Genomic DNA, 19,460 nt, shown 5'->3' on the forward strand with positions numbered 1-19,460 from the left:
TAGCGCCAGGGGGATTGTTTACTTACATATACAATGTATCACAATAATAAAAACTATATATAAACAATTTAAATTTATCTGATTTTCAAATACTAGTTAATATATAGTTTGTTATATGTTTATTAACCAATATGTCATACCAGACAGCCTCACATCGTTATATTGAATACAAATAATATACCGCCTGTACAATACTGTTTATAAAATTGCACTTTAAAATAACTAGTTAGTCTAGACTAAGAGTAAATGTTCTGTCTCTTTTTATCTTATCTAGATTGTGGTGCACAATCTTATTTTTATACATGTTGTTGTTTGCAATTTGATGTTAGTATAAAGTAAAACGAATACAAAGATAGGATACATATTCTGTTTCCATCTATTAAAGCTTTGGACAGAAGTTCAATGTAATTGTAAGGGAACAAATAATGGTCCAGAGTAGTTTCATGCCCATTATACTGAGCAATTTTGTTGTTGTCACCCAGCTATTTAATCATCGCAATTATGGTACTCATTATAGTGACCTATAGTAAACGCATTCAAGATTGGTGTCACTTCTTTTAGTTCTTGTAAAACCTTGCAACAGAGAGACTTTTTAAATAGATTAGACCGTTGGTTTTCCCGTTTGAATGACCATGGTTTTTTCACTAGTAATTTGTGTGGCCCTTTATAGCTTGCTGTTCGGTGTGAGCCTATGCTCCGTGTTGAAGAACGTACCTTGACCTATGATAATTTAAAATTTATCAATTGTGACTTGAATGGAGAGTTGTCTCATTTGCACACATACCACATCTTCCTATATCTATACACATATTCTGAGTAAAAGAGAGGACTGAGATACTTAAAGATTATTAAAACTCATAAGTAGAAAACAAACAATCAATGTCATGACAAGGAACGAAAATCGACTAAAAGACAAACAACAGTACATGCACAAAACACAACAAAAAACAACTAAAGACTGAGCATCACGACAACATTAGAACTGAGTGGTTAAGCTGAAGATTAAAAATAGAACTGTCATTCTTTGGCTCTTGAGCAAAATTTATTACCAGTCCCAACTTGCTCAAAGTAGCAGTTTCGTGCACCATGTAATTGACAGTTATGCGACGACTAGCATGTACGATTTGTCAACACAAATCTTCGACAATAAAATATTTATTTACCTTTAACAATTGTTACACTCAGTGCTAAATAGCCTCCGTATATTTAGTAAAGTTTAACTTATGTATTGAGCCTAGTATCACATTAATTTAACTTTTGAAATCGTTTTGAAATTGAAATTACTACTCCGACGGAATAATGTTGCAGATATGATGACGTGTCATCGTGTGCCTGTAGGATGAAAAATAACAATTCATACATGTAGTGCATCTGAAACATTTTCTATCTAGCTAACACAATATGAAAATCTATAATTTATAAACATGAAAAACCGAGATGTGTAAATATATATAAGTGTGAGGAGCTAAATGACCAAGCGGGACCTTGCTTCTTAAAATTATTATTTTTTGTTCTCAATGTGCTATATATGGTGTAAATCCTGTTGAAGACTGTAACTTGACCTATGATGGTTTAAGTTTATAAATCGTGACTTGGACGGAGAGTTGTCTCATTGGCACTCATACCACATCTTCCTTTATCTTAGTACATTGTACCGAAGAAGCAATTATTGATTGGTACCCCCACATGCATTGGTATCCATCCAGTAATCTAGAACATTAGGGAATAACATTTTAAGGAAATAAATGATATTATCGTCATAGGAAACTGAAATGTTATAGTCCTGAATGTAATATTGTTTGCTGTTGCTGATTGGTCATTCATCCTTGTATCGTCAGCTGATCGTAGTCAGCAGCCAATGTATTGTACTGGTAAAGCTAACAACAACAATGAACTAATTACATGTACTTTATATACTATAAAAACGTGGGTATGTCTTATGTACAGATCATATTTCAAACACAACATATTTAGTTTTGACATTTCATGCATAGGACATATCTAATTGTCATCTTACAATGCTGTAAAAATGTAGGATCGAGAAATCCATATATAACAGGATTTATGATATTATTGATGATAAATGTTCTGGCGAGGATTGGAAATATGGCTTTGGTAAGCGGTGTTTGTGTAAACCGACCTTTTACAACGGAGGCATTTAGTTTTACTGCTACATATGGCAAGTAACTTAGTATAAAACAGAAACTAATAGCAAATGCAATCCGTGTAACCTTTTTCGAAGTTTTCTTTTTTGTCTTACACTTCCCTTTATGTTTCTTATGATCGATATTGTCAGTGATTCCTGGATGTTTTATTATTTCAATGGTGATTCTTTTATCGTCCACATACTCACTTTTATCATCAATTGTGTCGGTGCTATGGTGTTCATATGAGGTTACCTCTGTAGCACCAGAAGTAGGTGGTATTGTACAACTTGCTCGATTCGAGTTTTGAAATTTTGTTCGTTTAAGCACTTGTCGTCCAACTATTGAATATATAATAACAAGTGCAAGCATACACGAAATATAAACCGTTAACAGGAGAGTGCTGTATATTGTAGTGTAATCTTTCCCGCTAAATCGGTCAGAAAAACTGCAATCATATCCGGTCAAATTATAATCTAAGTTTTCAAGGCTTATTCCACTTAGTGCTCCTTCCGGCCAACAAAATAACACGGCAATTCCAAATACGATTGCGATCGTCACATAACCTTGTTTCACAGTTAGCTGTTTTTTTAGAGGTTGACATACCCGTCTTAGACGATTACCTGACATCGCAATTAAAAGAAGAGATGAGGTCAAGGATAAATGTACGCTTATTGATCTGAAGATACTACATCCTGCTGCAGAATAAAATGTTAACTGGTGCGTTTGTTGGAACAATTCAAATGGTATTGCGACCGTACACACCAGTAAATCGGTGATTGCTAAAGCCCGGATGTACATCCAATGTGTGCCATCTCTTCGCCGGAGCGAACCAAAGTACACTATAATCACTAGTAAATTTCCTGGAATACCCAAGGCCATAACAACTGATAAATAAACGATTGCTGATGTTCTTTTAGCTGTTTCCTCATCATTGAAATCGTCTAATGTCATATCACTGTTTGTAAAGTTCCCCGTCATTTTGTGAATCGATGTTTGAAGTCTCGCGCTGAAGGAATTTTATATCTCAACAGGTTCTCCTTTTTATGTTCTGTCTTCCTCACTACGTATTTAGTATTTTTTAACCTCGGGATAAACAATCCTTTTCTCACAATATTTTCCTTCCTGTTGCATATTAATCCAGTAGCAAACTCTGCAATGAAAATTAAGAGTAATTAAAACAATTACACAAATACATGTACCAGAGATGTAATTATCACTGGGGTACCAAATACCGGTTGTGATCTTTTGAAATATGTCCATGGGTTAATGTGATATGCCTACCTTTGGAGCATGTGTACATACTATTATCATTGTACACTAACTATAATACACAATGCGTATATATGTTTACTACAACTAATTGCATTATGACAGATAAAGACATTATCACCGGAAATGTATAACTGTCACTGATAAAAAGATAATAGTTATGTGATATATTACAGGTTAGTTGTACGTGTTTGTCAATTTTGGATATTTTAAACTACTGTTGTTGCCTTTATTTGGTACAAACAATTTATATTTTTAGTATTCCCAGTGGCGGATCCATGCAGGGTTGGGAGCCCCCTTTTAAAATTTTCTAGATCCGACCCTGATTCCTGTTGTATTAAATACAATAATAAATCAAGAAAAAAAATAACCCCATTTATTCTATAATTGCTACATGCTATCCATTGTTTGTAGTTTCTTAATGTACAGTTGCAAATATTGTATTTATCTTCAGGATAAAGACATGTTTACAAAACATACAATAGACCATGATAGGTCATGTTAAAGAGGCCGTCAAGGGTAAAGGTTTGTAGAATTTGGACTGCCCCTGACAAATGTGTGTTAATTGAATAGGAACATAACATTTGCCTACCAAATGGCAAGGCATCGGATTCAACGTCCCCATGGTGAGCGAACGTGGTTGTGTACCTGTACATCCACAAAGCCAATGCAAACGGGCATCCTACATTTAAAAGGGTTTTACTGCAGATCGGAAGACGACTAACGGGTCCATATTTTCGGAATGCATTCCAACCAACGAAGACAAGTATTATTTATATTCACCAACAGTATAGTAAATGAACAAAATTGTGTAACTATAAAATAAACAAGATGTGGTAACTGCGAAATTCAATGTTTGCAACTGTCCAAAGTCAGGAATCTGATGTACAGTAGTTGTCGTTTGGGTCCCTTTATAGGTTGTTGTTCGGTGTGAGGCAAGGCTCTGTGTTGAAGTCCGTACATTGACCTATAATTGTTTTCATCTATAAATTGTTATTTGGATGGAGAGTTGTCTCATTGGCACTCATACCACATCTTCCTATATCTATGATTGCCAATGAGACAACTCTCCACAACAGATCAAAACGACACAGCAATTAACAACTATAGATCGCCGTACGGGCTTCCACAACGAGCAAAGCCCTTACTGCGTATGGCAATGTAAAACAATTAAAACGAGAAAACTAACGGCCTTATTTATGTACAAAAAATGAATGAAAAACAAATATGTATTAACACATAAACAAACGACAACCACTGAATTACAGGCTCCAGACTTAGGACAGACACATACAGATGTACATTGTACATTTATAATGTGGCGGCGCTTAACATGTAAGCGGGGTACCAACCCTCCCCTTAATCTACGATAGTGGTATAACAGTACAACATAAGAACAAACTATAAATATAAGTTGAAAAAGGATTAATTCATCAGATGGATAAAAATACAAGTGGACGTGGTAAGAAAACTTTATCCAAGCATGTATTTAAAAGATTTTAAAAGGCAAACAAGCTAACAATTGTGTGTTTACAAGAGTGTTTACAAGGGTGATATATCCTGCTGTATGTAGATCACTATTTTGCGGTTTCCCTTTTTATGAATTTTACAAACCCAATAACAATAACATATAGTAACCATATATGGGTTTTGCTCATTGTTGAAGGCCGTAAAGTGACCTTTAGTTGTTAATTTCTGTGCCATTTTTTGTCACTTGTGGAGAGTTGTCTTATTGGCAATGATTACACATCTTCTTTTTTTATATGATATGTGAAAAAGTACATATGGGTCTTACTTATTCAAATCTTAATCTCCAGTTGCAAATATTTCATCCATAATCAGGTCGAGGGAATATCACCACTTAATATTTTAAAAGAAATGGGCAAAATATAAGGATTAACCAAGATATTTTTTTTTTATGATTGTAAATAAAAAATCATGGGAACTAAATTATTAAAACTAACTACACGCAATTGTAGCAGTTGAGGCAAGTTTAAATGGTAGTAATTGTATGTATAAGACGGTTTATAATCTACCAAAATAGCAACACAACAAGGAAACGATTACTAAATTCTTTTTAATAAAGTATCTTATTTCTGGAATAAATCATAAGAAAGTATATATGTCAAACGTCTATAGTTTTTGCAAGGTAATAATTTAACACAATAACATTTTGTAATTAAAATTGGAAGTTTCATTTCAAAATGAAATCACAGGAATATTATATTAAACCCGCTTTCATTTCTTATTGCCAATGATTTTGTACAACACGTTACAAAAAGTAGACGTGCATATCTGTCAAATTTTAAATTAAATTATAGACACGCATTTGGAATCAAAGATTGAATGAAGGACATTATACCACAGAAAAAAGAACGATGCATTGTGAAAGGAGATTACAGTAATGTTTCTATCATTTGTATTTCACCTAAATTCCTCGCTAACAAAGACCCGTTTAAATTATAGATCACAGGGGCGGATCCACCCATTTTAAAAAGGGGGTTCCTAACGCAGGACAAAAGGGGGGGGGGGTCCAATTACATGTCCCCATTCAAATGCATTGATCGTCCCCAAAAAGGGGGTTCAAACCCCCGGAACCCCGGAACCCCCTCTCTGGATCTGGATCAAGGTTTAATAATTTTAGTATTCCGAGCAAAGCAGACCTAAATAATGTAAAACGTTAAAACTTCAATCAATCATGGAAAATTGTAAGAGTTTCCAATATAGTTCTCTTACATGAAACACAAGCATGCTTATAATATATTATAAAAATCAATGTCTATAAAAAGTAGCTATAATAAATACACTCAGTCTGGTATTCTAAAATATGCTTGACCATTAACTAAAACGGAGGCAAAAAAAAAGCCACACCGAAAAATATAACACGTTGGCATGTAAGAAATATATCTTCAGTGTCAAATCGTACATAATTATATTTAATGAAGTTCAGAAATCTTATTTTTTAAACCATTAAATTTGGTGTGGTCACGTTTCTCCAACATTTGGTAAGTCAATTTAGACTAAAACAACATTAGGGATTAGGGGGGAGGGGGGTCCTTCTCGCATTTTATCAATATAAGCTCCAAAGAATTGACCTATTTATCAAAAAAAATGACAAACATGATTGACCTCATTAATGCATGAACAAATTCCTTTCACTTTATAAAATGGAATAGTAGATATATATTATACATGTACTTACACAATCGTCAATATTAACACAAATTTAAAACTAAAGTTATATCAACTGTCATTCTATTCATGCAGTACGAGTCGCAGCTACAAATGAGTACTCATTGGCGCATAAATCACGGCAATTTCTAATTTGAGGCATATATAAAGCGATACTAACATTCAAAATTAAATGCATAATTCCTTCCGTCAGATTAGAATTAGCATCAAGAAATGCATCTTAATAAATAATGTAATTTATAAGTAGAAACTTTAAATATAAAACATATCCTTCTACATAAATAGAAACGTCTTACACTTCTTAAAGCATATACATATATACATTGTATTCTCTGCTTAAAAAATACTACATAAATAAAACCGAAAATAGACATAAAATGTATCACGTTGCTGTAAAGTATGAATATGACAATTGATACACAATGCATTCGATACACATAATTGGTATATATATGCAATTATTAGTAATTTAAAATGTTATAAAGCAAAATTATAATTCAAGTTACCTTGTACTTCATAATGAAAGAAAAAAATGTCGACTTCTAACCCACTATATGTATTATATTTCCGTACTAACATGTAATGGCGGAACTTAGCAGATGTTATCAGACAAGACAGAAGTAGTATAATAATAAATACCAGGGGTATTAAAAGAAAATTGAATTTGACCTTTCAATTACAAAGGTAATTAAAATATAACGATTGAATGTAGTGACAAAGAAAAATTCATCTTAAAACCTTCAATTTTGTAACATGAATTACAGTTTGAAAATAAGTTTCTTGAACATACAGACATATTAAATTGACAAGACGGCCTTAATTGATAAATTATCATTTCTTTTTATCATACTGCCTTTGGGACATTAATAAAATAATGGTTTTTATAGTGAACATTTAAAAGTCGTAACTTATAAATTATAGATATTACTTTTAAAGCAAGTTTTCTCCTGTTTATTTAGCCCTCTTACAAACTGACATGATTGATTACAAAGCACATGCTCAGCTATTAAAGGCTCAAATTATTAGAATGTGCTTTCAATATATTTCATATCAAGACGTCCTTGTGTGCCATTGAATAGCATATAACTTGTGTGTGCACGATATGTTAATTGAATAAAATGTTTTCGTTTAAAATAAATGGTCCAAATAAGTTTTACTTTATACAATATAAAAATCGGTATATTTAAACACAAAATAATTTTCCCTGATTTCTACTGTCATATTGGATTTGCTATTGTTTTAAATTATACCTCGTTTAATATGTAAGACACCAGAAAATGCGTTTGGTCAGAAAATAAGCCGATTTTTCATTTTTTTATATCGTGACAATTTGTAACTGATATATAAAACCAAGTTTATATAGTTGCAACGAGTCAGATATCAACAAGTAAGTGAACAAATACAGGTCACATTACGGCCTTCAACAATGAAGTAAATTATGTTGGAGACCCCGGGTTGATAAAATGTAAAACATAATCCGACAAATAAGTCATCAATTCAATTCGGTACGTTGTCAATCAGAATTTGGCCTCTGTCCTGAGAGATAAAAATGTCTTTTCGGGCCATTGGCGGATCCCGGAGGGTCGAGGATTGGGTCCCCTTTTTTTGGCCGATAAATGCATTTGAATGGGGACATAAAGTTGAACCCCCCTTTTTGTCCTGGGTTAGGAACCCCCCTTTTTAAAATGGTTGGATCCGCCCCTGTGGGCTATGTCTAATGTAGACCAGGCCTTGTATGCGGTCATAAAACTTTGGGGTCAGTTTTTTGTACTCGTACTCCAAAATAAACCAATCAAAATGCTGGGTTTCTTGTTTCGAGCATGATTTTTGTGCTCCGAGCACTGAGCAAAGTTGTATGCATTCAAGGCCAGACTAAGAGAGCTAACGTTTACTATTTGATTAAAACAAATTGATAATGTTCAAACATATGCATATATTGGTTACATATTTGCTTTACAGAAATAATAGAGCCCTAAAAGTAAAACTCCAAATATTCACACATGCACAATGTATATAGAGATGTAAGATACATGTGCATGGGTGAGCCAGTAACTTAATGTACAAGTAAGACATATATATTGCTAGAATTACCCAATAGCATTCGTCCTGAATGTGATGAAACATTTGCCACTAGACGTCAGGCAAACAATCCACAAATCACTTAATAGTTGTAATACATGTACATGTAGTTGTACCTTTATACAATACAATTCTATGGTTTGTGTTAATAAATTTTGAGTTAAATCTTATTCTTGTATATGAATAGTAAGTAAAAACAATATTTGTATAATTATGTTCAAAATTTGATCGAGAATACGAACTAGTAAAATAAATATGCATACAATCTTGTATACCAAAAAGATACATACCTTTTTTTAGTCAACAACTATGGTAGAAGTAAGTGACATTCCTTTTTTAAATAGTTTAAAGATTGTATTATAACTTAAACCGTTATGGTAACAAACGAACGATTTATAGCCTCTTTTTCATTCATCTCATTCATGTAATTATTAATATATAATGATTCAGTTAATAGTCTATATGACACGTTAAATGATTTATAATTCTATATGCTTTTAAATTCGGTCGAATGCTTTATATAAATAGTCAAGATTTTTAAAATTCAACTACAATGAAATGTTAATAAGTAGAAAATTTAAGAAAGCATTTCAGTGTCAAAGCTCATCTTTTTGTGAAAACTACTTCTTATCAACAAACGTTTCCTTGTGTTTATGCGAACGTATTGAATTTGATGATTTTAAGGATTAGATAAAAGAAATATACCTTTATGTTTTGTTCTCGATAAAACTCAATTCGACCGTGTACATTTTCATAACGAGAAAATATTTATCATGTGTGTACATATGTAGCATCGCAATATTCCATCAAACATTTTCCCCCAATAATAAAATACAGTATACTGCGGTCCATTTTTTTTTTATAAAGACATGATCCTATAGACCGTTGATGAATATGAATGAGGCATAACATTTGCACTGGCGCTATGTAGTACTTGTCACCAAAAGCATAACACATATTTATGGATATATTATTGTCTTCTTCATATACCGCGTTGACCTTTTGGTAAGATAAATGAACATGGATTCACATTAAAGACCCTACATAAAACAACTAGACTGTGTAATTGCCTTTCCTTTGATCTATGATATTTATCCACAAGAAAAAAAACCATAAGAATTTATGAAATTGGTTAACCTGCTTCGCTCACCTATCTTGACCTGATATATTAGATATAGGAAGATGTGGTGTGAGTCCACATATAAAGAGAAAAATGTATAATATGAACCATTTATCATTAATTTTAGAATTCAAAATAAGAAACAGCAATTATTCTCGCATAGATATCACTGATTAGAATAAACATAGATAGACCTAATGAATGTTCCGAAAAACTGAACTAAGATACTGTACCCAAATTCTATGTATGTATTGAATCTGAATACCAAAAAGTAAAACCACGAAAGTGCAAAACGACTACAATGAGAAAAGAATTGTTCGATTATAAATTAAATAATGATTGAAGTATATTATCAATAGAATATTCAATGGTGATGAAGGACTCATTCTGCAGCTTAAAGATAATAATTTCCTCAATCAAGATTAGCACGTCTTCAAACTGGTTATCATCCTTTGATGTTTACAGATATAAGGATGTATGTGAAGTTCAAGAGTTGTAAAGTTAGTGGCTTGTTCGTTATATGATATTCGATATTCAATATCCAACCAGCTTCTAGCTAAAATTTAGTTGAAAATCATGAAAAGTTGAAATATTTGATAACATTAAAAGCATGATTTTCATAGTTAAGAGGCGTGAAAAGATACGTAGGAAATCGGTTTTTGACCCCTTCAAGCTGTCGTAAACAATAAACCCTTATGTGTAACAGTAAGTTGCATATTTTTCTTTTATGTTATATAGATTTTATCAATAAAACGACACAAAAGATGTGATTTTATATATAAAATATAATACAAAAACAAAAACTGATCACTCTAAAAACCTTCAGAAATATAAAAAGAAATATTTATGGAAAGCCCACAAAACAGAAATGTATAGTCTACGGAGAGCTTAGATTGTCTCTTTTCAGCTAAACATTGTAAAAATTTCAGGACAAAGGGCACAGGGCAATAGTGAGCCCCATCTGACCCCTCAATCTTCCTATTATTATGCAGACATTAATATCTTAAATATTACTAATTCAACTCAGTCGACAAGCAAGTATTGTAAATAGACATAATTGCTAGAATATAAAATTTATTTGCGAACAATTACGTTGATACGTTAATATTTATAGTCACACTAACTAATACAGAAAGGAAATACTTGGCGAGACATTCTTGGCTTAGTGAAACTGATATACTATATAAATAATCAGTCATACCTTTCATTCAACAATTATAATTTTAATTAAGTGCAGGTTATATTTATCATGTGGAATGTTTGTAATACATTTGAAGCTTGACCCCACGTTATTCCGACCACGATGTATGCCAATTCTCTGAACTATTTGATGGTCAAAGAAGTTACTGAAAGATTATTTGTGCGTTATTATATTTTTCTTTGAATATTAGTGCTGCTTCTATGTCATAGCAAACATAGGAATTCTTGTACGAATTGTTTTATATGTCGCTTTATACTAATACAGAAATAATGCAGTTGAATTTCGTATACAGTTTTAAGCAAAAAATTTCAGTTAGTTTTGTGAAATTTTTGTTGGTTTCCCATATTGTCATTTAGCATATTTAGAGTACTGTTTAGCTTATAACGCAACTTGGGCTTCTTGATCATTGTTGAAGATTAAACGGTAACTTATACTCTTACTTGTTTGCATCTTAATAATTTTGGTCTCTTGGTAAATAGCTGTTTATAATTGATAATCATACAACATCTCCTAATTTCAATATTGAGATCTTTTCATTTGTAAAAAATGTCGAATTGTATTACAACAATTATAATCTAGAGAATGTAAGTTTTCGAAATGATACATCAATTGTCGGATTTAGCTTACCCAATTTATATTAAAAAATAGATACAGAACACAATATTCGTATAATTTACGTGTTCTTGTCTGTGAAGTACGCTTCTCAGTTTCAAAATAATTAGCTTTTCAACACTAGTTTATGTTGATAGGGCGTTTATAAAGGAAGTAAAATATCTATATGGGTCAATGTGCTTGTTTTTGAGATATTAGCATTGAAATTTTGGGAATCTATTCTCTCTTGACTTTTCTTAGCTTTATCATTCACATGTTTAAGATCGCAAAAACTATTAAAAAATAATTAAAATTTTAAGACTTTTACAGATGGCTAATTATTATACATGTTAAAGATTTATAAAAATAAAAATTGGGGTCAATGTGCATTTTTTTTAAATGCATTCAAATTGATCAAACCAGAGGATTCCAAAAATCTGATAAAATCCCAAAACATGACAAGCGAACTTCCTTAAGACAGATTCACACAAAAGATAGGCAATCATAGGTCAAGATATGTTTTTTGGAAGTCAATTAACAGTGGGTCAATCTATTTATTGATTCCGAGTCTAGAAAATTGAGAATAGATTGACCAGATACTAATAAAAGGATATGGGAAAACTGCCAGATATACCAGACATGCCATCAACACCAAATTCCATAAAAACAGAACGGAACTTTGCATTTGCGCCTATTGAATATGGCTGACTCTAAGGGCCAGAAACGCTAAATTATACCCCTAGTAAGCATAATCTTTTAATGCCTTTTTTTTGAATTTCTGTCAACAATAATGATGTCTCTTCTTCAGCAGTTTCTATTTCGATGTAATACAATGTACACTATACAATTACGCTTAGTTAAAAACTTGTAAAAATTATAGTAATTTATTCATATTGAATATTACGAAGTCATGTCTAGAACTACATGTAGATTCAATGAAAAGTAACCTCTTTGGAGGCTGTATATTTACGCTAATATCACATGCAAGTCCTGGACTATATAAAAAAAAGCAATTCGATATGGATGTTATGAAAAAAACGTAGTAAATTGATTTAATTTAAACCTTTATTATTTAAGAATTTTTTAGTTAGACTCACAAGAGAAAAAGTATTTCGATATAAAGAATCGGATATCTTTCATGAAAAAGTAATGCCACACGTACATTCATGTACTAAATTTTAGGGCGGGGGGGGGGGGGGGGGATGGGGGGGCGTGTCACTCTCCCTACTAGACGTTACAACAAATAAAAATAAATTAAGATACAACTATGATAATTATGAAGTTCGTTCTCTTACCTGAAAATGGCTCAAATACTATACCTTCTTCCCTGCAGACTGAAGAATGTCACTTCGAATTACTTAAAGTGTATAATTGAAATTGCATCTACGACCACAGTACTTTGAATGAAATGTTAAGTGGCCGCGTGAAATAATTAGGTTGATTACATGTAGGAAGAGAGAGGAAACTGGCTATTATAATACAGCTGACATTTAAGTGATTTGACACACCACAGAAGAATGTTCAGACCCATGTAGATAGACTAGTATTCTTTTTTTAAATACTTTATAATTACATCATGTACATGTACATGAAGTAAAACAAATACTGCTTTAATAGTACATGTATGCAGTGATTTTCATCTGTATTAAATGTCAGTACTGAAATATAAATACATTTAGTATCTATTTAATGTAAGTAATAACTTGGTTAATATATAAAACGGATATCTACTATGAGATCACTTGAAACAATTCAATCGGAAACAATCGATTGTTGAGATATAACATCGTACTTGTAAAGTTTATTCAAGCAAGGTATAAAGTAGCAAGTACATGTATAACGTGATTTACGATTTAGCGATGCTTCATTTTATCAGTTAGAATAATAACCTCACAAAAAGAATTGCAAAAAATGTATTTTTGAATGAAGAATTGACCTTACTTTATAAGAAGCAACTTTTTAAATACAAACACAATATTATTTATTAAGATAATCTTGAGATAATAAATATCACGGCAATTCACTTCGTATGGTAGACATTTAATATGTTTTTAACTGATATAAGATATAATAATCCAGTATAGACCAGTATATGTCAATAAGATATAGAAAAGGCATCCTGTTAATGGTGTAATAATACCTGTATATCAAACACAACAGGAATAATTGGACAGGAAGTTCATTGGCAAATTTTATTAATAGTTCAATGTCAGATAAACGAAAATACGAAGACACAAAGAAGACGAATAAGTCGAAGGACAGCCAAAACTATGTCAAAAAGAAGAAAAAATCAAACACACAAAAAAGAAACACAAAAAACACAGAATATTATCAAATAAGCAAACTAACCAAAACATTGATCACGGTATGGGGTTGGAATCAAATTGTTCCTTAAAGTTAAGCCTCTCCTACAGGAAAAATGACACCTGTTGTATACTCATAAATCGGTGAATAGCAAATGCCTTTAAACCCACATGTAATGAAATACCATTTATTTTGTATTTAGAATATACCATGATCGTGAGATAGTATCTAGATTTCGTTTGATCATAAAAACCAAACTTATGTCTCTGAACATCTAAGGATATTTCGTAATACAGCGCAGTACATACCAGTGTAATCACTTAATTATAATGATTGTGATTGCGATCTACGTATAAAAATGGTTATAATCTGAATGAACTGAAAATAGCTGCATTTTCTTCACAAAATGAAATATGTTATCAGATAACCGAAGAGTGATACTTAAACAGCACCAGAACAGGATAATCCCAACAGTCAATAAAAGACCGATAGAACTGAGAACAGCAAGTAATTGATATACCCCGAGGGCGTGTGCCCGATAGAGGACAAATAATGAACTGTGTTACATCATAATGTATATTTAAGTAAATACTAGAATAGAATTAAAACTTTATAATAGTATATAGATATAGGAAGATGTGGTAATATAGTGACAATGTCATTATGAGACAACTCGTCATCCAAGCACAGGGACACATGCTACTGCATCCAAATGGCACGAGCATGTTTACACACAAAAGGTACATGTATTCTTTTTTGTACTAAATCAAGCATTTAAATGTACATATACTACGAGGGTGTGGGCTCGATATAGGATCACTAATGTACATCATAACGTTTATTAAAGTAAATGCAGAATTGAAGCTTTCTATATGTTTATACACAGAAGGTACATATATTCTTATGGAAATGAACGTGTTTGTACTGGAGCAAGTATTAAATATACTACGAGCGTGTGATCACGATATAGGATAACTTATGGACGGACACACTAATGTATTATATCATATTAAAGTAAATGCAAAATGATTATAGCTTTATTTACCTTTATAAAAGGGTCTTTTTAGAAAATGAAGTTTTAGAACGATTAATTAAGATAAAAAAAAAGATATCCAATTAATTAAATGGCATTATTTTTTGAAAATGCCCATACAACATACAATGATCTAAACAACGGATAACAAGCTTACATTTTGTACTTTGAATACGAAAATAAGACGTGAAGGAAAATCAGGTGCTCCACTAATAATGAAGGTTGGTTTGTCTGACATACTATCCAGTTCCAAAAGTAATAAACCTATACCGATACGACAATGAACTATAAAAACCAGAAAGGGGTTAACATAAGTTGCAAAACTTGTTTCCCAATCTTCTATACATACAGCCCGTAACAGAGTAGTGATCGAATTCGCGTTTCTTTACCGTCAGAATAAGTTACGTTACCGACAAACTTATTTCAGAAGTGACAGAATTTAATTTTCTTCATCGACAAAATATTTCATGTCCAATGTGTAAGTTTTCAGCCATTGTTTAAGTCGAAGTTTTTTTCTGTATATCGTCTATAATCTCTATACTTTCGTTTCCATGAAAAGGCAAATACAGGTTCATTTAATTTTAGAAATAACCGATTATTTATTATACACTGCTTGCACTGTGAATATTTATGGGATTCAACACTGTAATAGTTTTTCTTTCGTCTGATACAGAATACCCCATATCTTTTCTTTTTCATACCTATCTGTTTATTATGTCCCCGGGATTATGTCAATCATACATTGTTGTAAAACCGACATATAAAAAAGATGTGGTATTATTGCCAATGAGACACCTATCAACAAAAAGACCTAAATGACACAAACATTAACAACTGTAGGTAACCGTACGGTTATGCTTGTACTTTGTCACAGAAAAAACTGACATAAATTTCTTTCAAATCGAAGCAAAAAATACAAATGTACCCTTTAACATTTGAAATGTTAAAGACAAAATTGCTCTTAATCTTAAGTTATTGACGAATATTTGAAATTTAAACCCCTATAAGATGTGATGTACAGCATTTCATTTTATCATTGGTAATGATCCATATCTGACAGAGAAGAAATATTCATAATTCTCAGAAAGTTTTCGTAAATATTGTTAGATACCACTAATCGTTCCAACAATCAAGACATCAGAGACAAACAGGAAAAAAAAAAGAAATTGAAAAGATATGACTTAAGTGTTAGATATAGGAAGATGTGGTGTGAGTGCCAATGAGACAACTCTCCATCCAAATAACAATTTAAAAAGTAAACCATTATAGCATGTTCAGGGAGACGGCACCCAATTTACCAAAAAATAATTGATATTTTAAGGAACTGTAGAGAACTCCACAGGTTTTCAACAACCTTGAATATGAAAGCCTCGAAATCCATGATACTTTTTCTGTGCGGTAGTTATATCCACAAAATCCAATCATGTACACGACATTTAATACATGTACATTTTGTATATTCATACATGTATATTTATATATTGGGAATTTATTTTTGTTTCCAAACAGAATTATAAGGTTATGTATAAGTGCTCCGTTCACTGCACAATTGTAAATTGTGTTCCTAAAGACCAGCAAAAATAAATGGCACAAGTTCACGTAGTCATAATAAAAGTCGTATAATTTACGTTTTCGAACAAAAAAATCAGAAATACGGAATCTTATAAGTGAATGGTTAGGAAATCCGTTTCCACTACATGTTTTAAAAGTCAAAGAAAAATGTTTTCCCTGATACAAACGTTTTAAGAACTAGCTTTGTGAAAACATTTCAAAGTTATTGATTGAATTCAAATCCATCACACATACTGTTCACATTGTATTCCGAAAAAATAAAGGACTTCATTCCTATCAAACACATTTTTAATTCTTTACCAGTATATTTCTTTTAATTTTGTGTAAAATTGTAAAGGAAATAATACTATCAAGACGTCCTTCCATAAACCTTTTTTTCTGTTCTGACTTTGAAGAAATGACTTCTTTTCGCCCAATCGAAATGGTGCATGGACATATTTTGTTTCATATTATTAGAATTATTTTCAATATTATCGGTATTAAACTTAACTATCGACACATGAAAGTTTGTCAGCATTGTCAATCTTTTTAACGTTAAAGTACCAATAGTTCGGTCACTACTCAATTAAGTGTGTCGATAACGTAGCTAATTTTGACGGTAAAGAAACACCAATTCGATCACTTCTTTGTTACGGGCTGTAAATATGTTTGAATTAAACCAAAAACATAGGAAGAAAATCGCATTATTAATCAAATTAAATCATAAGGTATCATAAAAGTAATAATAAAACTATTAATACAAATAAATATTAAAATTTTCATTTATTTCTACAGCTACTTACAAGGCTGGTCATTTGTCTCCCTATTGGTTTTCCATCAATTATAAGGAAGACATACTTAAAATATCTGCCTTTACAACACTTATCTGAGCATAACCTCTATATTGATAACTATGCAAACTTATCTCTCTTTTGTTTATCGTACTGAGAACTACAGTATAGTACGGAAGGTTTTTGTATACAATAATTGTGTTATCGCTATTAATATTATAATGAGAACACTAGGTACATGTACATAGATATAAGAAGATGAAATATGAGTGCCATTGAGACAACTCTCCATCCAAGCCACAATTTATAAAAGTAAACCATTATATGTCAAGGTACGGTCGTCATCACGGAGCCTTGGCTCACACCGAACAGCAAGCTATAAAGGGCACCAATACATACTAGACAGTGTAAAACCATTCAAACGGGAAAACCAACGGTCTAATCTATATAAAAAAAAACGAGAAATGTAAACGAGAAACACTCATGAACCGCATTAACAAACGACCAGATACCCGACTTAGGACAGATGCAAACAATTAAATTGCCGCGGGTATAAACGTTTGAATGGTACCAAACCTTCACTCTTATCTGAATCTGACATGTACATCAGAAGGTCAAACGAAACTCTGTCTGGGATCATTTTATACGGAAACTATACACTTCGGAAGATCATCGACAATATGAGAGGAAAAATAAACGGTTGTCACAATGTTCACGTCGGTCTGAAATTCGACGACATTTTTTACATTCAGGCATGAAAACTTTTAGACTCACCCCTAGAAAATTCATGATCTTTCTTTAGCTTCTTCTCACTTTTGCTTTACCTGAATAATTTTTATTCTTGACTATTCATTTATTTTGATTACTAATTTTTGTATCTGTTTCATATAGTCATATTGCGTCTTTATTACTTGTTAGTTTAAACATATTTATTTATAGTGGATCGGAAAACAAGTTTTGCAACTTATATTAAAATCCCTTTCCAGTTTGCGGGTGCGAGTGCTGCCTTGTAGCGACATTAGCCTGCTCTTTTTCGAAATCTACAAGGATGTATTTTACCTACAAGAGATATGGCTCTCTCTTATCACGGGTCAGCCATTTATCGTCCTCTTCCGACGGACTATCATCGTTTTCTCAAGACCATACTCGCAAATGGGGTCAAGGGAGAGTAGAAATTACTTGTTATCATTGAACTTTATCATAAGCACACAGTCGGTCCTTCCGAGAGACAGGAGTTAAAACAACAAGAAGATACCAAAGAGAAGAATAACATCAGATAGCATCTTGACTAATTGAAATAAAAATAGGGGAATCAAAACAGTAAATGAAAGATAAATACAAAAATGTACAACATTAAACAGAACCGAGCATGTACTACATATAACCCGAGAGTGTAGGCCCAATAGAAAATAGCTAGTGCACACCATTATGATAAAAGTAAATGCCAAATAATAGCATTCTATAATTTAAAAATGAGCATTTATGGAGACAAAAAAACAATTCATAGAAATAAAGATTTGATTTAGTTTGTCTACGTTATAGTCCAGATCAAAAAGCAAGAAGATGTATTTAACCGAAGAATTGAAAGAAATCTCTTTTTGAATTAAATTGAATTATAACAGCACAATAAAAATAATTATAACAAAACTACACATACCAACATAATATCAAAACCTTAAATTATGTCTAATCACAGTACTAGTGCTGATCTTCCAATGGTTTTCCATCAGTAATAAGGAAACCATACTTAAAACAGTTACCTTTATAACACTTATCATAACCTCTATTTTGATAACTATGGGCAAACTTACATATCTTTAGATGGCGCACAGAGCTCGTCCACGGAAGAGTTTTTGTATACAATAATTGTTTAAACTTTCATGACTTTTATCGCTGTTACTATTAATATCATGACTATACGTACATCTGAAGGTTAAAAGCAATTCTGTCCGAGGTGTTTTTATACGGTGTCAATCATGAACCTATACACTTCAGAAGATCATCGACACTATAATAAATAAAATGTGAGGTTGTCAATTTTTTTTAATGAGATCAGAAATTCGAGGGACACAACAAGGCATTTATGTAACATCTAGAATTTATATTCAGTTCATACAATGTGTTATACAAATAATGTCATACTATTACTGTCACCCTAAGACAAATTCAAGATATGTTTTTG

The 19,460-nt window shown here is 31.9% G+C and overlaps 1 protein-coding gene across 5 annotated transcripts; it reads right to left on the minus strand.

Moving 5' to 3' along the window:
• Positions 1-1,898: 1,898 nt before the first annotated feature.
• On the minus strand, positions 1,899-19,227 carry LOC134685561 (melanopsin-B-like). 5 transcript variants are annotated; one of them, XM_063545350.1, is made up of 2 exons: positions 19,203-19,227; positions 1,899-3,297 (listed from the first exon to the last, which is right to left on the minus strand). In XM_063545350.1, exon 2 carries the CDS (start codon positions 3,123-3,125, stop codon positions 1,971-1,973), a length of 1,155 nt encoding a protein of 384 aa, XP_063401420.1. In that variant the 5' UTR covers positions 3,126-3,297; positions 19,203-19,227; the 3' UTR covers positions 1,899-1,970. The 5 variants fall into 5 exon arrangements, with proteins under 5 accessions (XP_063401420.1, XP_063401419.1, XP_063401421.1 ...); XM_063545349.1 differs by lacking the exon at positions 19,203-19,227 and adding an exon at positions 12,895-13,002; XM_063545351.1 differs by lacking the exon at positions 19,203-19,227 and adding an exon at positions 8,978-9,052.
• Positions 19,228-19,460: the final 233 nt, after the last annotated feature.

This window comes from Mytilus trossulus, chromosome 9 (assembly GCF_036588685.1).
Source record: "Mytilus trossulus isolate FHL-02 chromosome 9, PNRI_Mtr1.1.1.hap1, whole genome shotgun sequence".
Classification (NCBI taxonomy): Eukaryota; Metazoa; Mollusca; class Bivalvia; order Mytilida; family Mytilidae; genus Mytilus; species Mytilus trossulus.